Raw genomic sequence first — 26,212 nt, forward strand, 5'->3', positions numbered from 1 at the left:
GATGATGATTAATAGTGAAAGACAAATCCAAAATATTTTATGCTCAGAATATGAATAACAGCTACTGGATTCACGATTTCTTTCTAATGGCTGATGTGAAAGTGCTACGCTTGAAAGGAGGCAATTAAATTTTAGACAGAAGAAGGAATGGAGAGGACATACAGACACTTAAGAGCTTTGATTCTGAAGCAAGGTCATCAGTGAGTTAGGGTAGTCGTGACTTAAAAGATCATCCAGTACTAGGCTATCAGAGTACTGGAAAATCTGCTTCAGACTGTCTAAGGCTCAGGCTGGATAGATAGAATTTTCCAGTGCCAAAGTCCAATGAATGCAAATTGGCACCTGTTCTGTTCTGAACTATTCTGTCCTCATTAAATGTGAAATCAAACTATTAACTATATTCACAAATAGAACAGGCAAACAGAAGACAGCATTTTTCACATGATTAGTTGCCCAAATTAACTGGGTCAACATGTACAAATCATCAATTATTTGCTAAGGAGACTCAAAGAGACAGATGACAAAGGCAGACAGGGCCAAACCCTTGAAATTATCTGAATGCTTCAAGTTCATGAGTCGTGTACATGATTTCCTATGTCATAACCATGGCCTCATGAGTTTCATTTGAAGTCCACATTAACCAACTACAAAACAAATGCTGCGAGAGTTACTTTGACTCAATGGGATCTTTGGGTTGCCTCTCTAACCACAATGTAATCATGAACACGTAAAAAACTACTATCACTTTTTCCCCAGTGTGGGACTGTACTTGAATCTAGGCGATGACTCAGAGTCTTGCTTTCAATACAAGATATGACAGATATGTCTTGATTTCACGCACTTGCAGGTGATGTGTTTTCATTTTGACTATGGGCAGAGTGGCTGACAGCATACTCACAACTGTGCATTTACCAGTTGTAAAAGGATATAAAAACTCAATATTTTTTTCCATTCTCGGTGCATTTTTAAGAATGTGTCTGCTGTTATTTTAATATTGCAATGCCTGGTAACTATGTGAAAAAAAAATAATAATGAAATAAAATAAAATAAAATTTGACTCCAGGTCGACTGCGAACATCTATGACTGATGATTTGACTCACTTTCAGGGGGCAGCCCTACCCTAGTGTAAACATACTGTATTTTGCGTACTGAAAATAAATGCACGTTGTATGCCGTGCTAACTCAAACTTTGCAACCTACTGCCTACAACAGAAGCGCCCAAAAATAGTATTGATTTGGCAGTTGTGCATGAAATCAAGGCGCCGAAAATTTTCAAACAATGCCCAGCCCTATTTCTGCCTCTGCCTTTCTCTGTTTTGAGTCTCTCCTCATTATCTTCTCCCTTCCCTTGCTTTTCATCGCCTCCTTTGTTATGTTGCCATCCAAGGTCATGCTGCACCTGTCTGTAAGGGTGTGGACTGGTTGAACAGAGGATTCTATAGAAGGAGACTGACCTCAAGAAATCACCCACACATCTGATAAGTCCACTTAACCCTGTTTAAAATGCACCTCAGGGCTATGCTCCAATCACATAAAAATAAGAGTACACATCCTGTAACCATTTCCATGTCCCCAGTGACTAAAGGCCTTTTTCTTTTCCCTTTAGTCTGTTATGAAGCTAAACAGCCTGGCATCTGATGGACTGATAAATATAGGTCGACTTTCACTGTCACAGCTGTTGCTGATGAAATACCACATGAGCATTTAGCTTTCCAGCAGCCACTTCTCTCTCCCATTCGTGTCCCTCCACTGCAGCGACCCTGCTGACTTCCTGTCCTTCTCTTGCTGTTCATGTCAGCCATGGCGAGGGTGGCAGGTGGCAGCGTGTGAGGGTTTTGCAACTGGCAGACATCTTCTCTCAAGGATAAGGGATTTAAAGGGAGAGAAGACAGGCAGACAAGACACTGCATTTCACGGATTTGGGTATTGATGAAAACATATGGAAAGTTTTGACTGAATTTCACACACTGAGACTGTAGAGCCGACCATAATGTACTGGTGCTTATTGGCAATCTGGGAGTACAGGAATTAGCATTTTTACTACAAGCGAAACATATATGCAGTCTCTCCAGACAGCTCCTGGTGTGTTATTTCATCTTACATCAATCCCCAATAAAAGATTGTCCACACAAATATATGACAGGCCCATCACAATGTGTTTTATGTCTGAAGAGAAATACAATCTCATCAATCAATTTGCGACCTCTGATGTTCCACCCTTGGAATTGGCTCCATTTAACCCTACTGGCCTCCGCGAGATAGATGGCCACGCAGTACCTAGGCAACAGAAGACGTGATTGATGGGAGAAAGGGTGGGTAAAGGCATGGAGTGGTAGTTTTGGGGGATGGAGGGAATCAGCTCAGGTCTGACAGCATGACAGCTCCTAAAATGAGCTTCTGTCAGTAGGAGATGAAGAGGAGGTCTGTGGGGATCTGTTACAGACGGACAGGACAACCTACCAGAGAAATTTCCTCTGAAAGTCACTCTTTGATACATTCTATGCGATTATTAAAACATGAAATATTTTATGAAGGATCCATTAGCACAGAATTATTTAATCCTAAGAGAGGAGGACCTATAGACACTGAGCTATATGGTATGTTCTAGATACTAGAAGAGGAGGCCATTGCACATCTAGAGCAGGGAACCTCCAGCCTCTGGGCCATAGGTGGCCTGCGAGGCTGCTTGGTCAGGCCCACAAGAAACTCAAAAATGTTACAGAAAGCAATTACTTTTTCTAAGATAAAATAAAATAATAAGAAATAGTAGACTAACATGTCCTTCCATGTGGTCCCTTCTGGCTGTGTGCCGGTCACAGAGAAAACAGACTAGATGCTGAGAATGGCGCTTCACATCGCAAGCTGTCTTAAGAGCTCCGCGCCACAGCGTGTACCGTCTGTCTGAAGAGCACAATTGATTAATATGGGCAATGAAAGGAAGCAGGCCGTGCTTTGCAGCGCATCCCAGTCTGTCTGAACCCAGCGCCAGGGTCAAGGTCAGGGTAAACAAGCACGTACATGTCATCACTCACATGCATCATGGTGAGGAGAATAGATAGAATAAAGCAGTATAGATAAGAAAATTAGATGGAGAATGTCACACTTTAAGAGAAATGGAGAAAATGCTTGTTTTTGTTGAAGAAAGAGGCAAGCCTGTGCGCCTAGTCTGTGGGGAGGCACACACAGTGATGAAAAAGGCCAATCTCAATCGGCATTACAGCTCCAAACATCATAACCTGGATCAGTTCTAAGGACAAATGTGTTTGGATAAAGGTAATGCTCTTCGGCAGAGTTTGCCGAATAGCATTAACTTTTCACAAGACTGCATTCTGACAGAGACAATGTTATGCAGGCAAGTTTTGCGGTGACAAAGCTAATAGCTAAGAAGCTGATTCAGAAGGAGCATTTGTGAAGGAGCGCCTCATTGCACTGCAGTCTTGCTAGCGATGGACACATTTCTAGACAAGGAACCATCGCAGAGTGGATATCTGATTTGCCACGAGATATTGAAAACACAATGAGGAAATTTCCAGTTGTTCTCTCTGGCCTGTGATGACACAACGTCCTGAGGATTTTCCCTTTCTGAGGAGACGCACACTGAAGTTTGCATCCATGTTTGGGACAACCTGACGCTGTGAGCACATCTTTTCAAAATTGAGTCTTGCAAAGACTCGGTTCCCCTCAAGACTGACTGAACCAACCCAGCTGTGAATAGCATCATCGACACTATCATCAGACATCAGACGCCTGATGTCAGGTGATGCAGTTCCAGCCATCGCAATATGGTTAGAGTGAAGTTTGTCCAATAAAAAGCATGTTAATTTAACATTTTAATTCTTATTAGCAATAATTAAATGAGAAAAAAATGAAATGTATGGCTGTCAAAGGATGTTCTAAAAATTGGAAACGCCCTTAATAGGAAAAAGGTTCCCCACCCCTGTTCTATAGCATCCTCTACCTAATGGCAACCTTCCCCAGAGACCAACTGTGACATGACCTTGAATGTTCACCAAGGATTCTCACAGGAGGAAGGAGAGGAAGAGAGGGCAAGAGAAAGAGAGGAGATGAAGAGATGGAGGTGATGATGATGGGAGATGGAAGGATGAGAGAATATTAGAGAGAGCACCTCCTGGGACATGAGGAGAGCTCAGGGGTGGCAGAAAATGGCTTGTGGCAGAGACAGAATGAGAGCAAGCGATAGCAGCTGAAGAGAAGGAAGAGGGGTGGAGGGATGGAGAATATTAGAGCATGTCCTCTAAGGCACAGCGAGAGCTTAAATGCCACAGCGTGTACGTGCCTGTGCGCGCGTCTCTACCTCTTAGTATGTGTGTGAGCACGCGCATATTGTGTGTATGTCATCAACCTTTGTGTGTTGTGTGTGTGGGCATGTGTGTGGTTATGTGTGAGACAGAAGGGAGGACCCCTACTGGGATTATGCCAGCACAGAGAAGATGAGAGGACGCATGTGACCAGAATGCAAAGAGCCAGTGACAGCGTTTGAGGGGAAAATTGTTCACCTCAACCATCAGATCCATTCTCCGCCCGACATCCGCCGCAGGAGCTTATAAATGATTCCTCTTAAAAACTGCGGCAGAAAAACGAATGAATTTTATGGAGAGCCAGCGTCACTGCGTTGAGTTAACAAAATGCCCATACATGCATAAGAAGCTAGAGGGCAAAGTTATATTTAGCGCAATGCGGCCGTTCAACCGTGACGACGTTGCAACCTCAAGAGGAAGCTAGCTACGTATTAAAGATTAACAAAGGGAGTTCATTGGAGGTTGTCTGTGACATCACATCAGGGACTGAGGAACTCTGGGTAGAGTGTGGTGTTTCCCTGTTAGATATCACAGGTCCTGAAATGTGCCCCCAAGCCTCGGGATAACTAGAGTCAGCAAGTGTCAGCGTGTTTGCCACAGTCCACTACTGAGCCTCACCGAGGAGGAAAGCGACAAGAAGAGCGTCATCTCATCCAGAATCATATTTTGGTTTTAATTCTACAGGGAAAAGAAGGTAAAAAATTAAAAAGTAGGGCACAACATTAAGAGGTTTTCCCACTTGGTAGTCACTGATCAAATTGCCTCTAGGTTATTTTCACTGTCAACTAAACAAAAATAAACATTTTTTTTTATATCGTGGCTATACAGTTTATACAGTGATGGTGGCTTTTCATATGAGCATAGTGACTAAAAAATGATAATAATAATAATTGGTCATGGATAGTTTTGAAATATGTAATTCTGTTGAATTCATAAGTACAAACCCTTTCTGCAGGTACTGTATTCATGGTTGAGCCTTCATACATAACTGATTTCCTGTAGATGTAATCTGCATGGAGAAAAACATGCAATTCATGAGGCTGATGTGTCTCTCCATTCATCCGTCCCACATCAATCAGACCTGATGGGGAGCTGCGAGCTACCTGCTTTGCAGTCATACCAGCTAGGCGTGGCTGGCTCTCGTGTTTACAGAACCTGACAGCACCTTTAAAAAGTGGTCAGCTTGATCTGTCTTACTCAGAAATTGCCCGAGACAATACAAATAGCGCAGGATTGATTGATCATTTTCCAGCCAAGGAAACTTGCTTCCACTGTGAAAGAAACAGGCTTTTACCTTTCACTTTGTACTTTGAAATGTCCACCCACCAAGCCTCCTCCACATAACTCTTTGAATTGCCAGCAGTGCTGCCAACTCTTTTCCAAGGGAGGAAGTTATTCGCTGCCCAAAACATCGCTAAAGTGGCCAGATGGCATCACATGCTAATTTGCATATGAATATATTTGCTATACTTGTACAAGAGGCTATACTTCTCCGAGAGGTGCTGTGATCTTCAGACCTCTGGGACTAAGAAAAGCAAGCAGCACAAGTCCTTATTAGTAATCATTTTTTGCCAAACGCTTTGAGAGTTAACACATTAACATTCTTGCCCACAGTCATAGAAATTTCATCCATTCAGCACTGGTCACTTTTGAATAATACAGATACCGAGGGGGTTTGAAAAGTCACTAAATTTAGCAACAAAGTTGGTCTCTTTGGTGTCACTCAATATGATTGTCAGGGAAAAAATCTGTCAGAGAGGCGAGGGGGACAGTGGCAAAGCAGAGAGGTACTGACATTAGACTTGTAAGCTGGGAGAGCTGGGACACTGACTGATCAATCAACTGGCTCAAGTCAGCATGCCATCAGGTAATCCTTATTATCATACCCTGAAGAGGCAGAACTGCTCGTAAATAAATAATAATGTGATAAAGAGGTGATAGTTATGTGTGACAGCATATTTTCTGTTATCCATCTATTATACTCATACATTTTAAAGTGGTTTGTGTACATTATGAGGCACCTCTGCAAAACCTTATCATTCTCCACATGAATAATGCTGTGGTATTCCCGTGGTATTTCAGCTTGACCAAAATGACCTGGTGGGAAATGCTGTGCCTTGATTCCCATATAAAATATTAGAATTCCAGAGCAAAACTCCTCTCCTTGTGCGATGATAACAACGAATAGAGCATGATGAAATCCTAGAGGATCTATTCTTTATCTAGGACAAATTCTGAATGCACCACAGCTCTGGCTTGCACACAGAGGAATCAGCTTGTCAAAAAGCAAACTGCGTGACACTTTGAACTAAAAGCAGAGTACACCAAGAAAGAATATGAACTGGTTACTTCTGACAAGGAAACACCTGCACGACATGTGAATTGTTTACTAACAGCAGCATACCGCTAGACAATACAAACCTTATTCAGTATACATGCATAATCGGGCTACAATCAATTAGTTTGGAAGATTGTTGCAAAGAAATTATGCTTAAGGTTCCCCAATATATGGAACTGTGTGTTACAATTGACAGTCGTACTGTATGTTGAATAAAATCCCTGTCTCTGCAGCCTCATGTAGCTCCAGTGGCCTGGGATTGAATCTTGTCAAAATCTCCCCTCACTATCTGTCTCCCCTCCCCTGTATCCCCACGAGCCTCAATAAAGAGACAGTACTTATGGATGGAGACTACCTAATGGTGTTTAAAAAATGCAAAAGCCTCTAGAAGGAAACATAAAATATTTAAAATACGTTGCAGTAAAAAGTAAAAGGATTTCCCAAGACCACACTTAAAACATCTGCCATGTAAGAAATCCTTGCAGTCTGGCAACGTGTCGCTCGGCAGACTATCCCTCTCAGGTGTTGGTTTACAAACTTGCCAGTGGAAAATAAAATGTATATTTACAGAGATTACAGTCATTTGCAGTTGCGTGGGGGGAAGCCGATGAGCAGTGTGAGATGTCACCGCTGCAATCCTATTCAAACTCAGACAATGCTCATCAGCTCAGTAACAGTGCAGTAGCAGTGTGTGAGGTACAATATGAGAAACAGGGTGTGGGAGAAGAGGAGTCTTTGTGGTTAGAGAGGCTGCAGGTGGCAGGCTTGACTCCTGAAACAGCCAGTAGGTTTGTTTCAGTGCACACAAATATTTAGATCTTAACCCAATTAAGGCACTATGATGACTACAGAAAGTATCATGTAATCGGCACTGTTATTATCTAAGAAATTAGGTCATAATAATAATAGCTTTCATAATACTTATAATAACTTTATCTATATAGAGTTACAGTACTGTACATACAAATAGAGCAAAAGAATGAAAGACGTAGTGGGAAAACATATCAGTTAGCAAAAGCAAATATTACAGGGGCAATTGCAAATATAAATATAAAAACAACAGAATGAATTAAACAAACAACACGAAACAAGCTTCATTAGAATCAAGGATTAAAAGCAGCTTTGTACAAGAGTGTTTTGAGGAGTGATTTAAAATGGGGCACAGATTCAGCACGCCTGATCTCCTCAGGCAGGGCACTCCAAAGTCTGGGGACTCTAATAGCAAATGCACAGTCACCTCTCAGTTTTTAACCATGTAATCAGAGTAAGCATAACACGGCGAACACACCTCGACTTTGCTCAGGCTTTTGATTAATTGGGGCATGTAAATGCCTTGGGGACATTGCAACTGTTTTTTGTTTTGTTTTGTTTTGTTGGGGTTTTTTGTCAATCACAGTATTGGTGCTAACTATCAGTGTCAGGTATGCAAGATGCAAGGTATTTGCAAATAACCAGTTTAACTACAGTAACAAAATGAGGAGGCAGGACAGTCAAAAGGGGGGGGTGGTACTAAAATGTGGCCTCTTTGTGGCTTACTCTGTCTAGTCTGCAGGTCATAATGTATTCAGGTCACTGCACTGTTGTCTAGGCACCAGTTACTGCCACACAATTCCATTATGTACCTTTAATCATAGCATAAATCATCCCTGCCATGGTTAATAATGTCAAAACTTTATCACCCCAATACCATTTCTATTACAATGCATGCAGAGCAATTACTTTGTCTGAAGCCTATGCTAGAATTCAGAGGAACCTTTAATCTTGCTCCAAAAAATTTCATACTGCATTTGGCAGAAAGAGTCTAAGGGTGGGCTCTGCCAGATATGGAATTGAAAACTTCTATTTCTTTCCCAATAAGGATAATGGAGAGGACCGCTCACCAAGTACGTCTGGGTAGAGCAATACAGCTGCTTTTGGCTGCACCACCTCCTGTTTTCCGTTTCCTTTTTTAAAACAGCCCCTGCATATAACCCACAGATCCCCCCACAGTAGAATAGGTTTCATCTCTGAGGAGACGCAGCAGTGACATGATCTTTATCTAATTAAATCAAGGTTTCGTTTAATTTCCTGAAGGTTAATGAGAAGTTTATCATCCGCGTCAAAGCCCACTTTCGCTTGCTAACAATGTAGCAGCTTCTGATAAGGTAGAGCGCTCACTCCCAGCAAGGTGAAAGAAGTGAGCGGGAGCCGCAGGAGGAGAGGAAACCGGCATTAGTATTCTGCGTTTGTTGGCAGGCTCTGAGCAAAGTGGAGAGAGCAGGAGCACCTCAGCGTATCCTGCCACTGTTAGGTCTCTGCCACCTCTGATCTAGCCCTAAACGCAGCCGTCCAGCTCAGTCAGCCAGGTGGACGGCTGCCTGGGCCCAGTGAGGGATGACCTTCCCAAGAAAAATACATCTTAATCAGAAGCTGTCTGCCTCTAGCGCATGTACTAACAGGCTTCAGCAGTCTAACATGAATGCCTCCGCCTGTCTCATTATTCTCCTCACAGAATGGGAAACATTAAAAAAAAAAAAAAAAATTAAAAAAGGAGCATTGGTGAAGGTATCACAGATGCATTCACCAAACAGACCCTCCGACCGCTGAGCGTGAGGAGTTAAAGTAAAGGCCCTCTCATGCAATATTGATAACAAAGCCAACGTATTTCATATTCAAATTCAATAGCACTTACCCGGTCCTCAGTATGCTATTGTAATTTTGAGTTATGGCAGGGTAAAAAGAACAGAGGGCTAATTTGCTAATGGTTCTGTTCCCTTGCCTTTTGGGATGTATATTATTAATTCCACTTTAGTCATACAGTTATTCAGTTAGGAGATAATTAATATTCTCTCTCTCTTTCTCTCTCTCTGTCTGTTTCTCTTTCTCTCTCCCTCTCCCTCCCTCTCTCTCTCTCTCTCTCTCTCTCTCTCTCTCTCTCTCTCCAGCATAAAGACAGCTAATCCAGCAACACCAGAAACAGCGAGTGATGGATTTCACTGTCTCAGTTACAGGAGTCGTTAGCCAGTGGAGCGACAAGACAAGACCAGCACCTCAGCGGTGATGTGTAGGACTGTACGGTACGCCGAGCCCCGAGGGACTCCAAGGACACTGATGAGCAACAAAAGACAAGACGAGTAATGATGCGTTAAATGTTGTGCTAAAACATGAATAGCAGCTGTAGTCCTTTCTCCTCCGATGATCATCTCCATTTCCCTTTCCCAAGAAATGCCGGTCAAATATACATTGAAATGTCTGACCTCGTCTTTTGTACGTCTGAGGAGCTTTGTAATTCCAACTTTTTTCCCGGTAGCATAATCACAGTTAATTAATTAATTAATAAATATTAGTACCTAAGTGGTAGAGTTAATGAATTCTGCATGTGGTTTCTCACAGAGCCCTGACCCCTATTAGGAAGAAATCAAGCCACGTTCCACTCCAGAATCCATCAGTTCCACCTCTCACCTTTCCTCTGATGATAGCCTATAGCTCTGATTGATTGTTGACCGGCACTGACACCTATGTCAATATTCAATACCTGCTCGGACACGCTGTCTATGAAAAGTTCAGCTGCTTGTTGCCTGGAAGGCTACACAGTTGGTCTCCTGAGGCTGAGGATTTAATGTATTTAATATCAGAAACAGGCAACAATCCATGTTCTCCACCTCTCCTCCTGCCCCATCATCCCCCACCTATACATTCACATCTCAGATACGTGCATGTACAATTACTTCTGCAGGGCTGTCATAGAAGCAATTCAAACAGGGACTGAGGCAGAACCACCCAGCTGTCAATCAATCCTGTCACAAGGTATCACCGAAAGACTTCGGGTCTTTACTTTTGTTCTTTCTGATTTAATTCCGGTGCTGTTCCGTCCTAAAACTCAAGAGTTTGAAAAAAAAAAAAAAAAAAAAGGATAAGGAGGACGGAGGCACCCAGGGATGGTGGAAAGAAAGAGAGAGAGAGAGAGAGACAGAAACAGAGAGAGACAGACGGAGGGCAGAAAACTCACTCCTGTGAATAAGAGATGTGATGTTGCCACGGTGATATGCCACTTGTGGGAATAACTGTGAATCCACTGTGCCAGGGAGAAGCACACAGCTACATCAAAGTAATAAAAGTGAATCACAAACCCAAGCCATCATTCAGTCCGTGGGGGCAAGGATGGGCTGGCCTTTTAGCCTCTCTGTCAGAGAGAGTTATGCACTTTCATTAGTTCATTTAAGTAGCCTTGTGACGGACCTCTGAAACCCCCTTATTTCTTGTTTTACAGTCAATCTATCAATGGAATTGTTTTCAAAGGAGCTACTAAAGTGAATCACAGAATGTTTATTTTAAGTAACCACTGAGGAACTCAATATCTGCACAAGTGATCTACTTCTTGGGGTTAAATACAGTAGCGTCTCTCTGAAACTGGGGGATGGGGTGGAGCGTCTAACCCAGACACATGAGCAACATTCCTTGTGCAACAGGAGACATCATGCATGTGAGCAGGTTCATTAGCCATATGATAAACATGCTACAGTAAGACACTAAGTAAAGGGTGAGCAAGTTCATTAGCTATGTGCTAAACATGTTAGAAGGTGGTATTTATCAAAAGCAGCAGCTCCGCGGTGCAGCTTGATCTCTGTTGTCTAAATGAAACCAGTCAAGTTTACGATGGAAGCAGCTCTGATGAGGGAGGGTTTTTTTCATTCTCTGGTATCGATTTAAACCTGATGGGTAATATCTCCCTAATGTCACTCTGAAAGCATGCTTGAGCCCAAATGTGAAAGCAGCCATGCACAAACCACATGCCATGACAATGAGCACACAAGCACTCATGTTCATGCCCACATTACACATGCACACACATGCCTGTGCAGTAACACACAGCTGCGTCCTTGACTCGTAAGGTGATGTACTGATTATAAATTAACACTTGTAAGCCTGCTGATCTGTTTTTATATAGTCTGAGTCATTCCTTGGTGTTCAGTGTCTAATGTTGGAGAGGCAATGAGAGGAGAGGAGAGGAGAGGAGAGGAGAGGAGAGGAGAGGAAAAGAAACGAAAGGAGAGGAAAGTCGCACTGCTCCAGGTCCTTCTTTGATGCATCGAGGCTTTGAAGTCAATACTGATGCAATTTAGGGCCAGAGGCAGAGGCAGACCTACAAACCATTTAATTAGCACCCTGCCATGGCTCCTGACATGAGAGCGCATCGGTAACAAAGACAAAATGCTTCCACCTCTCTCATTCGCTCCCCAGGAAGACGAGGCATCAGTGTAAAAGAATAAACAGCTAAAATATAACAGCCTAACAGCAATGCCAGGAGAAAGAGGGCTTCAGTGAAAATCCTGAGTCAGCAACATAATTATACCAAGCAAAAAAAAAAGAAAGAAAGAAAAGAAAAGAAAAAGCACCCCTGAAACAATATCCACAAGTATGCATTTCATGTATGCATATATTTAACTATATTGTTATTATCTATCTATCTGGCTATCTTTTAAATAGCCCTAACATGATTTTTCTTTGATTGTTAGCTTCCTTCTGCTTTTCCGCCATCTGTCCTTGCCTAGAGTTCACTCACCCTCATAAACAATAATATCTTTCTTCCTCCCTCCCTCCCTTCGCCTCCGATATCACCTGCAATAGTCCCCTAGTGATCTCATGGAAACTGTGAGCAGTGAGCAGTGGGTTGGTGGAGGTGAAGTGTTGTAGGGACACTGTGCGACCGTCCCATCCCAGGAAACAGAATCCCAGTGGGGGTAAACGGATCTGAAACACAGCTTAGCAGATGGTCCTGCACTCTGCTGACTCCTGTGATAAGCAATTAGACGCACAATTATGACACGAGTGACAACAGCATATTCAGAATGAACCTGAGACCACGTCTGTGACTGGGTTTCAAATCAGCACAGGAGTCAGGGGGAGGTCAATAAAGGCTTGAAATATGAAGCATATAATACGGCAATGACAAACAATGCCTACACGCAAGAACACACACACGCACACACGGACACAAAACCAAAAGCTGGCACTAAATCGTGCAACCTCTGTGAAGTACCGCACAGCACAGTAGGGGGGTGTTTCCCATTAATATAAAACATTATGTGACAGCTGGTTTTTGTTGCCTCTTAGTTCAATTTTAAGGGGGAGTGCAGCCATATCATCCATCTTCCAGCACCGATGTTGCTGCAATAACAAGCTGTCCACCCTATGAAGCAGAGGTAGGAATGGAGTCAGCCCCATCTCCTCTGATCCTTTCACTCCCACACTCTCTCTCTCTGACTCAGACCTGCTGATGTATAGATGGTAAAACAGACAGAGCAGAGGAGAGAAAGGTAGCACTGTAAATAATTTCACAGAGCATGCCAGCGATGAGATAGTGTTAGATGTTAATACTGTGATAGTTTATTAATCCCCATAGGAAAATTCTCTTTTCTTGGTGGATGAGATTCGTTGCCTTGCAAGTCCATCCATATTAAATCTGTCTCACACTGGCACTGCAGGATTTTTCAAAGTACTCCTCTTGACTGAACAGCAACAGCACTGCAAGCATATAAAAACTGGAACTTTTACAATGGCTACATCTCTACATGAGAAAGAGATTAAGCTCCCTCTGCGCCACAATAATGCATCTCCGAATCGATAGGAAAACACAGGAAAGTAATCGTTTTATCACACTAATGCTAATCAATAGAATCTTCACTCGGTACAAATCGCAGTAATGTCCCCTGTCCATAATCCTGTTTTTTTTTTGGGGATGCTTTAAGAAATGTGTCTGGTGATGATAATGGTGTTAGATCCAGCTGGATCAATGTGATGCTGCAAGTTCTGATCCATTAGGTGTGCGTCACTCCACAGGCTCTGAGTCACTCTTCGTCCCTCCCTGAGACCACAGCAGGCAGCCATGACAATGACAAGCCAGGAAGAATGCTGTCTGGGAGGTGACAGGGGGCTCCAAATGACAAACACTAAAATGTCTGTATCCTCTGTGATGGCCTACTTAGGTCTCTACACTATTTGCACACAATTTTCTGCCTGTCCGTGCGCCTATTTGCCTGTCGACTGTGTTCGGTGGCTGTCTGTCTCTCTGGCTGTCAGTCTATCTGCCTGCAGTCGAACGCGCTTGCGACTGTAAATGTAATCTCATTTCTGACTACCCCATCATTCCTAAGCCTGTGGTTTCAGCAGAGCATAAATAATCGCGCTGTAAAAAGTAAACAGAATGTCATTATTGCAGTCGCTTTCTCAAACTTAAGAAAGGCCATATTTTAATTACCTAATAGCACAGACTGCTTGTTCAAAAGCCACAGTGCGTTTTGCTGTAATTAGCTGAGTGATTTTGCTTTTCCTGACAACACACCCGAAGGGGTTTGCTACAAAAGATGTACACGCAAACAACAGGTTTCCGCAACAAAAGAGGGAGTATAATACTTTGAAACAAAACTTTATTTCTTTGTATCATTCACTGGAGTTGTAGGGGCGTGATTTGATTTGTGAGTGCTTTTCAAATGAATGGGCTGATTCTGTCATCTCGCTCCAGAGCGAGGAAAAAGAATGAGCCTGTAATGTCGCCGCAGTGTCTCGGCTACACGGCCCTGTACTGTAAATAACAGGTAACAGGTGACTCCAATAAGGATAAGTGAAACATCACTCCTGTGTCTGCTGTCCTGACCTTTTTGGCAGCAGAACTGGAGGAGGAAGGGTGGGAGGGACAAAGGCCATGAGGGAGGGAGCTGCTGAAGATGGGTCTAGGTCATTGGCTTTATTGTAATAAAACTCCAGGTGGCAAATGGGTGGGCTAATAGATGGGGGAGAGAAAAGAACGAGGGATGGTGAGTCATCCCACAGTGCAAATTAGAATTATGACAGGCCCTAAAGAGGGCTGCAGGGAAAATCATTCAGGAGGACAAATTGAGACCAAATTGAGGGCTACCATTTCAAAGTTGTAAAACTTTCCCTGGTGTGCTGCAAATTGAACCCTGCACAAATTGAACCCCTGCTAACTCACTGGATGTTCGCAGAGGAGGAAAGTAGAGCAGCAATCACAACCACCGTAACCACACAACATGCAGCGAGCAGCGCGCACTTCTCCATCAAGTGATACTGCCATTTTTTTATTTTTTTTTTCAGCCTTGGTTTACGTTTCAAATACAATTGTCTAGATCTTTCTCGTCTGGTTTATCTTACAGTTAAAGAACCCTAGCTGTAACTCTAGCTGGAGCCCCTTCTCCTACTCTGACTTGACAGAATTTGAACTGTTGAGTGTCTTCAGGATAACATAATACACTGGCTTCCACTTGTGTGTGCCTGCTCAGATATGCAGCACTATGTCTGCTTGCTAAGTGAGGAAGCAGTGTGTGAATTTATACCAGCTGAAATGATGAAGCATGATGGCAGGGCTCCCTGTTGGTTTTGTTTCCTCCTATGACACCCTGCTTTCCCTCTCCTCCCTCCTCCTCTTGCTACGCTCCGCCACCGCTCAGCAGATGACTTGTATTTCTTATGTGGCGGCAGCCCAGGAGAACCAAGCCAGCACGGCTGACTTCACAAAGCACAACTGTCACTTTAATATGAAAATATATTTTACTGTAAATCTCAGTGAAATGTAGCAGACTTAAACCAGGCAATGAAAATCAATTGATCAAATTGAAAAAGTTCAGCTACTGGAAAAACTGAGCAATTGCTTAACATAACTATAACATCTGCCTCCCAAACTATCTGAAATAAAAATGTCAGTCATTACACCATTCACTTTTAATATTCTGTCAAAATGACAGTGCTGAAAATCTAAAAGGATACAGAACTGATCTCTTTTTCCAGTGAACACATAAAGAACCGAAGCTACAGCTCCAAATGTTTTGCTTTGCTTTGACCATCACAACTGAACTAAAATTAAACCAAAACAAAGCTAGACTGAAAATAGCATGCCTTATCTAAAAACTACATGAAACAGAAGTCGAAACTGGATAGCCTGATAGGGGGTTATGGGAAAAGCCACACCCATGACTCCCATGAGTCCAACTAGTGCTGTGATGCTATCCCTGCATCTTCTGTTGATTCATATTTTGATATGAATACGTATATTTTGACTTAAAATGATGAATGAAAGAGTATATCTTCTTTACAGAGCAGTTCCCTTTTCTATACAGTGCCCAGTAGCTGTGGATTTATACTATATCCCTATAGTAAATGTGTAAAGGGAACTTTAGCTGGCACCACACCCATCCACACTCTGTCTCTCACTCTCTGCAGTGCTTGTCCCCTGTGGTCCCTCCAGCATAAACAGCCATTCGTCATCCTTCAGAGGGCTTAAGTCAATGCCAATTGGATTGCCATCGACTGAACTGATAAATTATGGCAAACGACAAATGAATAAGCTGTACAGCTAGCTAAACTCAGGAACTGGGTGGAAACAGGGAGACAATGAGACAGCCTGGGGGGTTCAGAGGGCACCGAGTTTGAGTAAAGGGAATATGAGCCAACTGGCTTGGAAATTGAGTTCCATTATGGAGGATCATACTGGATGTTGAAGAGAGAGGTGAAAAATTGATGGATTCATCTCTGTCTGCTGCTATTAATTTAGGATCTTATTTACAGAGCAATTGGGTTGCAGAGTATGTAGTTGTTTCCTGGGGAGATGCTCTCTGTTGTTGGTTGTTTTTTCCTCACATCAGCTCCAGACAGGCACCTCAGGCACACACTTAAAGTATAATTTCACCACTGGAATCGCTTGCTTTATGTGACAACTGGAAGTTTCCACAGTGTAAATAGGAAAATATTTTTGTTTAATTGGTGCAATATAACATAACTATCCTAACTGAAAATACTAGTGCACCCAGCACACACTGCACACCTGCTTCTCCCAGTAAGGGTGGGGTTGGGGGGTGGTGGTGGTGGTTGGGGTGTGGGGGGTAAGAGTGAGGTTTTTTGTCGCATTCTAAAAAACAGCGAGGCACATGGACACATTTTTTTAGTGGTCGCCTCATGCAAATTTGACTGACATGATAGAAACTAAAATGAAAGACACTTGTGTACTGTATACCCCAGAAGTACAAACACATGAGTTTCAGATAGTAGGTCAATGACCAGGATCCACACACTCTTAATGTCTATCCAGAGGCAAGGCTTAGAATTATTTTTTCTTTTCAAATAAACATTCTGAAACAAATAGTCAGGCTTTACCATGAGTATTATAGGAGTATTAAAAAAGAAAATTCATTAACAATCAGTGACAGTGCAGATCCTCGTCACTGGCCTGTTATCTGAATGACCAAAAGTAAGCATGCATTTTAGTGTCATTATTAGCAGTGACGGAGGCTACTAACACCTGCCTTGCTTTTATTTCTTATTTAATTTTTTGATGTTTGATGATGTGATGTTGCAACTCCAAGCCAATCAGAATGACAAAGGATCTGCAAGGCAGACGGAGCTCACTGCACAGAACCTATCCTATTTTCAACTTTTCTACTTGGAGCATATGCAGAAAAAAAGCTAAACATGAGGCACACTGTAGATAGTAGAGTTCTAAGGCATGTGGTCTCACTAAAACGAATAGATATGCCCATTCACAGTTAAAAAAAAAAAAAAAAAAAGCTTACGAAAGCCCCCTAAGACAGACACTCTGGGGATTGCGGGATGTGTGTGTTTCCATACATGCACTTGGATGTCTACACCCTCCAAGGTATTCTTGTGTATCTTCCTGTTTGTGTGTGGATGTATGTGTGATTTCACACAGCACCTTTATAGCAGCAAAACAAGGTATTACTCCCCTTGGGTGGATTGAACAGTTTGCTGCAAATGGCCTTGCTCTTGCAGCTAGTGGCAACACACTGCCTGAAATGTTATATCTCATAAGAAAAGACAGGGCTCGAAATACTCACCTGCGACCTGCGATTTGCAGTCCAAGATTCAAGATTGCAGAAAAAAATAAAAACAACTTGCAATTTTGCAGACAAAAAAAAATCCAGGTAATTTTGTCCTTTTCCACCCAATCTGGCTTGTAATAGGTCCAATAAAGAATAAAGATGGTTATAAACAGTTTTCAGTGTGATTTCTTCTCAATAAAATCTGTGAATACCAGTAAAATATTTGGTGCGGAAGACGCAGGAAGCGCTCTGTTCACTTCCATGTTGTCAAACTCCCTTGGAACGAGCAGCTCTCCTTCCTGTTATGCTGATGAGTCATGTGACACTTACGTAGTGAGCACACTAAATATGGAAGAAGCCGCTAAACTCAGCGTTAATGCAATGTAGTCGGCGAACATCGGAGCCCTTCGGAAACTCGCAGCAAGAAAAAAAAGTCCCAAATTGAGATTTGAAATAATCACACAATGTAAACTACATTCTTAAGATGTTCAAAGCCATGTTTGATGCTGTTGTTAGCTTTGCCAGGCTAGGTAGGTTATAGTAGGACAGGAATAACAGCTTGGGTATTTGCAGAAACTTTTTTCCAGATTGCAGAAAAAAGTTTTGACAACTTGAAATTTTGCAGAAAACAGAAAAAAAGTATTTCGAGCCCTGAAAGACAAATGCTGCATATTAGTTGACGCACTGGGATGAGACTATTGTCACGCTGGATGGTGACAAGGGAAGTTGCACTGTGTTGACAGCTGTATCAATGCCAATGAGTTTACTGGCAGCAGAATCTTAGCTGCACACACTCCATGGGAAAGCAAATTATTTGACCCAAACAGACACGCACACACATGAATGTATACATCCGTCCATGCGCGCATGGGAACACATCCCCATCTCCATGCACACAGCACGAAGAAACACTGAGGCAAACACATACCACATGCATGTAAATATGTTCTTGGGAACACTTAGGAATTCAATACCCACTGACATGCCTATGCAAATACATGTATACGCAAACAAAAACAAACACATACTCACGCACATAGAAAAACGCACACACACAACTCACATACGCACATTACAAAATCACTACCCACTCATACACACATGCCAGTCTGAAAAGTAGAACACTGCGAAGGACAGCTGTTCCCTGTGCAGGCAGGAAGGCTTTCACGGGGAGTGTGAGGGAACACATTCGCACTTATTTTCTCCACAACAGGACATCTGAGGACACAGGGAAACACAATGAAGCCTCCCCACAGTGTCCTCACACATTTCACACAATCCCACCTTGCCTCCTGCCAAGACACACACCATAAGAAAGTGTTTTAACACATGAGCTTAGAGAGAAGGGAGTAGAGAGAATGAGAGAGGGGCAGTCAGAGGCAAAGGTAGAGAGAGAGAGAGGGGTGAGATGCATCTCAGCACCTTCCGTTCAAAGTGTTATAGAAATATGTGCGCACTGGATTGATTGTTTTTGTGACTCGAGTGAATGTGTTGACACTGTGCTGCAAAGACAGAGACAGGCGTGGTGTATTGGCAGATGATAGGGGTCAATACGCAGAGTGCCATGCAGTGCGTGGGTGGATGGGTGGGCAGAGGGATGACCATAGGGTTATGGAGCAGGCCATGTGAACAGATGGTCCCTGGTTCCCACCCAAGATCCCATTAAGAAAGATGGCAGGGCTGACCTATTTGTGGACCCACCATGCCGTGCAAATCCACTGCACTGAGAGATAGCGGGAATATCTTTCAATGGTTATAATCCTCGCCGTTTTTTGTTGGACATTATGGGATTAAATACATTTTTTCTGTAGCATTAATGCAAGAGTCAATTACAAATGAGATACAGTAGTAATGCAACACAACAATTTAAGCAGCTCCCATAAATCCAGCTGTCCGAGCGATTCACTTCCTGGGACATTGCGCCCTTGAGTGCTTAATGAGGTCTTCCTGCAAAAGCGTCTGGGGTGATACGGCTGTCAAGAGACCGATGAGCCATCCGTTGCCAGACCAGAGGTGCTTTTTACGGATGCTGCCTTTCACCTATGTTCCACATGTAGTGCCTTTGTGTGGACAGCTGTCTTGTGGGGCTCAGAGAGACACTTCCTCCTTAAGCTGCAGCTGGCACTTAGTCACACTCCACTTCCTGCTCCACTCGAGTCCACTTCCAGGCGAGTGTGCACGCAGACGACACCATCCACCCATTTATCAAGAGCTAGTGAATATTTTCAAGACTCCTTTAAAACATTTGTAATTGGATATTATTGGATAATTAATTATTATTGGATATTTTAAGGAGGAACTACACCAATTTGCCGAGAGTCATTTTACACAAAATGCATGGAATAAGCATGTATTTTGAAAGTTGAAAATTGAATCTTAATGGTTCTCTTCATCAACCCAACTCAATAAATTGCATGCTTATTCCATGTTTTTATCAGTTGTGTCTAAAGGGTTCTCACTTAAATCAACCCTCAGCAACTTTGCATAGCGCACCTTTAATTGTGCTAATATAGACACTAGCAGTCTTTTTAACCCCATCTGCAGCAGTGCAGATTGAATCTACGGTGGTTCTGGTACAGGGAATCCCTTGACACCTCTGTGGAGGCTGCAGACCAGCAGCTGAAACATGCCAAGATATGAATAAAAAGCCCACAGTTAACAGCTAATGATAATTTTACTTAAATTTAGACTAGATTAAACCTTTTGAACTATAAAGAGTGGCATAGGGCTCCTCTATTTTTCATGACAGCACTTGTAGCATAGGTTGTATGTGAACATGTTTAAGTTCATAACGCTTCCCCTTTTCACCCTGAGTTTGATGTCGATTAGAAGCAGCACTAGAGGCAGGTTATCTTTAAATGGGGTACTAAATATTTGATTACCCTATACTGTAAAGGTGAAGGCTGATAAAAAAAAAATACTATAATAAAAAGCTAAATGCCCCTATAGAGGAACAAAAGTGGCTCTTGCTAAGATATCAGTTGCATCTCTCTAGCTTTTACAAGGAACACAAGGTGACACTGACCCTAATCGAAATTGGATATATAGCTGGGTGAGTGCTGGGGGGAGGAAAGGGGGGCTGTGTGTAGGTTACAGGAGAGAGGCTATGATCTCACAAGGACGAACGACTTTGACGGATCACTGGTCTGAGGAAACAATGTATTATTGGCACCGCTTTCTCATGAAGTCACAGACGAAGCACGTGCACAAGACAATGTAAACATACATACACACACATGCACACACACACTCACGTGAACACACACAAATTCCACTGTGCACCTGCTGCTCTTTGTAGACCGCTACTACATGGTCTGAGTGATGCCATGAGTTGTAATAGCTTTCTACTCTCCCAGCCTATGTATGTCTCAGGGAGGGGGCTCCTTTCTAAAATAGGCTGCCGATGAGCTGTTTGTAATGCGGCACATGTCTGGGCTAAATGGCGATGCAGCGAGGATGGATATGTGTTCATTTAAGTCCCATTCCCATTAGAGTTTAGCAGTTTGGCAAGGCCACATCAGGCCCCAATAACAAACAAAACAGGTCTTGTTCTTCTCACGCTGGTAATTTGGCCTCACATGGGGAAACAATATGGGGGACTCCAGGGCCAAGCTGCTGCCACGGGTGGATTTAGATTTGTCTGGTAATTCAATAAGCCTGAGGGTATACCTGATCTTTCTCTAGCAGCAAAGTCATCAAGGCAAACAAATGAATGAGGATGGAGGGCTCTGCCGTTCTGCCTACCAAAGACTATCTGTCTCAATCTGCCCGGCTTTCCCTCTTCCACCTGGATAGAGCAAAGCCTGCATCAAGCTTTAATCCCACCTGTGTGTGTGTGTGTGTGTGTGTGTGTGTGTGTGTGTGTGTGTGTGTGTTTTATTTCTGCTGTTCTGCTCTGCCCAGGCAGACACCCCCCTATGTCAGATGACTGAACGCCGTTACACGGCAGTTGCTATGGTTACCAGCCAGGTTCTGTGTACACGGATGCTCAATGCAATTTTGATCTGCAGTGAAGCACTGATGGGAGGGCAAGAGTCCCACAAAATCACCCACCCACATGCATACACATACAGTACACACACACTCACATACAGAGGCATACTGAGACAAATACAAAAGCTATCGTATGCATGGACATGCACGGTATGGAGAGATGCCAGCATATGTTGTGTACATACATTCACAAATGTATGTATTCCACCCACATGAAGAGACACTCATTCACCTACACAGCGCACTCATCAGCACATATTGTGGTGCATATCATTAGACCTCGCAAGTAAGCAAACACAGCCTGCTGGGCAGAATTATCAACCACACCAGAAGTAGCACAAATCACAGTAGGTGATACACCAAGATATCACCGTGGCTGGAAACCTCTTTAAAGCGAGAGGGGCCTCATTTTAACTCAACGACAGAGAAACCTTAACCAAGAAAATCCCTCTCTGACTCTCAATCACTCTCTGTTTCACTCTCCGCTCCATCTGCCTGTCTTTCTCTCTTTCTGTGTGACTGCCTCTACATTTCTCTGTTCTCCTCTCTTTCTCTATTTCTCTCTTCCTCTGTCACACTTACATACACACTGAGCAGACTGGGAGCGTTCACGGTCCAGGCAGGAGATGAAAGCAAGAGGGAACTGTGTCCATGCCAGCGGAGCTGAGAGAGTGGGGAAGTGATGAAAGAGAGGCTCGTTTAGTAAATTGACAGCTCCCTTCAGGATGCCTCATCTCCTTCACCATGAAAGGGCTGATTCCTGCTCAACTCCCAGCTATTCTCATCGGGCATGAAGAAACTGTCACATTCCAGCAAACATTAACAATGACAGCATTAGTATTTTAGTTGAGATACACTTCTCCCTTTACTCCCACCGCCTGCTTCAAACACTCTCCAGATGTACAATGAATGTGTGTGTGAAGCATACATATTAATATGTTTTGATGCAAATAAGGATGTGAAAAAATAGCGAGGCAACAGAAACAACCAATAGACGAAAAATAAAGTTCTAAAATTTATAGCTACAAATTTCATGCACCCACACACAAGCACATTACACAAATGCCAGTAATTCTGTGATAAACATGTATTGTGCACCACATCTATGCACCTCCTCCTCTCAGCATGACGTAAAGCCCTCCTCCATAGCTGGAGGAAAGCTGTAAGTCACACCAAGAGAAAAGCCACAGTGACAACCTCTTACCTGCTGCACAAACACCACAGATGCTTACCTCGTACTAAACAAATTCATCTCCCCCTGACATACACATAAGCACGTGCATGCACAGAATCACACACACACACACCCACACACACACACAAACACACTCACACATAAATACACACACACTAGTCAGTTCAGCTGGCAAAGATACAGCAGAGTGAGTTATGGTGTGCCGCACTGAGTGCATTGCAGCAGAGGGAAGCTGGACAGTGCCAGCTAAATAGCCTGAGATTGGCCAGACAACTTCTAGACATTCAACAGGGACTGGACATCTACTCGCTTCCGTTTTTTTTTTTTTTTTTTTAAATAAATCATGTGAGACATGCAATAACTCTGGCCTAAGTCTCCAATATGACCTGTGTCAGGCAGGTGAATAAATGTGCACATGACATTACTGCCAACACAATCTGAGAGCCAACTTGGGTGTGAACACCAGTTGCAATCAACTTGGCTGCAGATGGACTGAACTACTGCACTTAACTAATGAAGGCATGGGCAAATAATTACTGTCAACACAATGTTAAAGGATTTGAACTTGGATTTGGGAATGGAGACAGTTTTATCCTCTAATGTGGAGACTCACCAGAACTCTGCCAGTGAGCGTCTGTGCGGAGATCATGACTCCAGCCCAGTCTTTCACGGAGGTCATCCATCCCACCTCACTGGCTGGCGCTTCCTCCTTCTCATCAGGACCTTTAGGTGCCCCATCTACTGCCTGAGTGTTAGCGGGGTTGTTCACCTTCTGAGCCTCCTGAGAAAAAAAAAAAAAAAACATGTAGTAGAGGGTTACATCAGGAATGGAAAGAAATAACATGCTGGCTGATTTATGGTGTGGTATTTACAACTATGACATTGCTTCTTATTGGTAAATCTATTTCAAATACAACAGGAAAGCATGTGCAAGCATCCAGAGCCCCGAGACTACCCCAGAAATCATAATAAAACATGTTATATCAGCCCCGCTGCATAATAACATCCTGTTAGGTGGAAAACCAGAATCAGAAAGAGCATGCTGATTTTTTTTTCAGTGCGTTTCTCAGCACATTCATGTGACTAGCTACTATCTCTGAGGGAAAATTCACCCCAGCCATAATGCCATGATCCATCTGCCATATGTTGACTGTGTGACTGTGTCTGTGCATGTGTGACAGAACGAAGGAATGTATGTGCAGTCGCTCTGTTGCCATTTGCACATACGGGTCTGTAAGTTCATTGTTCCTCAGGGTTGAGAGTGGTAAGACTGATGTTCTCATGCAGGCCTTTCAACCCGCTATCTTGCGTCTGACTGAGTGAGCAGAGTTGCATGGCTATTCATTGACATGCTCTTCTTGGCAGTCACTCCTGATTTGACACAAGCAGCCACTCAGCCTTTCCAGCCTTCTGGCAGAGACTGGGAAGGAAAGTTTTCTTAAAGGAAACTTGGGGAAATAGTTCTTGAGGCAAGAAAATCCTGCTAGGGGCTATACCAGACACACTCCAAGGGCACATGCACACACAAAAAGAGGCAGAGTAAAGGTTAGTGTGTGTCACCCGCCAGCCTCATAAAACCATGGGTAAGGCCCAGCAAATGGCGTCCACAGAGAATCCCTGGAATTCCAATAACTTTCAGCCCTCTTGATGGCAGCCATTGGTTCCTTCCAAGGATACAGGCTCGGATTACACAAGGGTACACATGCAGTACTTTATATTTTACAATGCCCCTTCTCATGGCCCCTTTAGACGTCCAGCAAGTTGCCATCAAAGCAGATTATGTGCTATGTCAACAAAGTGACACTGAGCGCCCAGTACAGGTTAGGTCACTACAGTTTGTTTTGATGACCTCATGCCGTCCAAAAATGATGATGCCAAGAACAGAGCAGAACATGGTGTTTATGCTGTGGTTTGTTTTTCGTTTTAACAGTACAACTGACACTCGGTTGTGCATCTCATTTCAGGAACCGCACGGGGCAACGGGGAGATCACTGCAGGCCAAACAAAGCTTCCAAGGTGGCCGAAATGTGCCTGAGCGCAAAAGCAGAAACTGCCCGGCCGCAGCATGAGCATTTCATGCCGGGTTAAAGAGTAGTGACATTACAGATGAGCCCGAGAGAGTGCTCTGTCCGTTTCAGGAGGATTGTCTGGTCAAATTGGATTACATTTCATAATGATATGGCAAAGACACAGCTGCCATTTTCCTAATTTGATTCCACCCCTATAACAATGCCAATAAACTGGCCCTAAAAAGCCTGACTTAGTCATAAGATCATTATCTGCTCCTGCTGTTGGGTCTCTCAATACTGAGAGTGGATAATTCAGTTACTTATGGCTTATACACTAATTAGATAGCTTAGTGTTAGGGGACCGTCAAACTTTTATGACTGGCATAATACCAATGCCCCAATAGAAATATCCCCATATATTAGTCTATAATGAATGCCATTTGAGACTACCCTCAAAAGCATATTCAGTGTTTTCATTTAAAGTTAAACTGAATTAAAGGTTGAGTATGATCGCCAATGTTATGCCAGAAGCTGGAGGATGTGACTTACTGTAAACATGCATGTGAATTATAAACAGTTGTGATTCTTCTTGATCTCCCACCCGCTCCCCCCCCCTCTTGTCCGTACTCCTTCCATATTCACTTGACAACATAGCCAGGACGCTTCTCTCCTGACACATGGTGCAAATACTCATGCAAGTGTGAGTGTGTGTGTGTATGTGTGTCTGAGTGTGCATGCAAGCTGGTCACTATGCACAGGGATGTCTAAGGTTTCGCTCTGATTGGCTGTGTGCCTGTTTGAAAGCACTCCAGGCATGTTGTGGTTGGGTAGTATATGCTGGTCTGTGCCCAGCAGATAAATCTTAGTCAGAAGGCCCCCACAGCTTCGCAATGCACACACCCACCCACACACACATACACACACGCACACACACACATACACACCACCACCACCACCAAAGTCGCAACACACTACAACACTCGACAACTACAGTATGTCACGTAAGTCACGTCTGGCAGTGAAACAGGGTTACCCATTTCAAGCTAGACTTGCTACTGTTTCCTGCAGATCTGTTTTCAAGCACGGTGCAAATGCCTTCGGTCCTTATTCCTGTCACAGCAATATTGTGGTAAATACTGACATGCTGCTAACTGACTGACAAGCTCCTAAACGTCATATCATATCACAGAAACAGCAATCAACGGCGTAATCATGAGGTACAGTGTAGAAATCCCCAACTCAACAAGTATATTTGTCTCGTACTCAGTTTTTAAAATCCTCAGGAGACAGTTATGTGGAATCAAGGCAGATTAGTCCACTAGTTACAAGAAAATGACACTTGATTCCAGATTAACATTGGAAACACAAGTTGATTAGCATCGGGAACAAGTGGGATTATCTCATCCCACTGGCAGGTTTTTTTTCACTGAATATGAGACTAAATTACTTTTTTTTTTTTGTTGTTGTTCTTAAAACAAGCTGAATCGTGTGTGATTTTTTTAATGGTTAGTGGGCTGATCTGCCTTATTCT

The 26,212-nt window shown here is 43.2% G+C and overlaps 1 protein-coding gene across 11 annotated transcripts in view; it reads right to left on the reverse strand.

Moving 5' to 3' along the window:
- Positions 1 to 26,212, reverse strand: part of kcnma1a (potassium large conductance calcium-activated channel, subfamily M, alpha member 1a) — a 148,513-nt gene that overhangs the window by 88,844 nt on the left and 33,457 nt on the right. For all 11 annotated transcript variants that reach the window (XM_030070885.1, XM_030070883.1, XM_030070884.1 and 8 more), the window contains exon 2: positions 23,286 to 23,453. In XM_030070885.1, the coding sequence (XP_029926745.1) occupies positions 23,286 to 23,453 (168 nt within the window). The remainder of the gene's footprint in view (positions 1 to 23,285; positions 23,454 to 26,212) is intronic.

The sequence above is a fragment of the Myripristis murdjan genome, chromosome 15, assembly GCF_902150065.1.
Source record: "Myripristis murdjan chromosome 15, fMyrMur1.1, whole genome shotgun sequence".
Taxonomy (NCBI): Eukaryota; Metazoa; Chordata; class Actinopteri; order Holocentriformes; family Holocentridae; genus Myripristis; species Myripristis murdjan.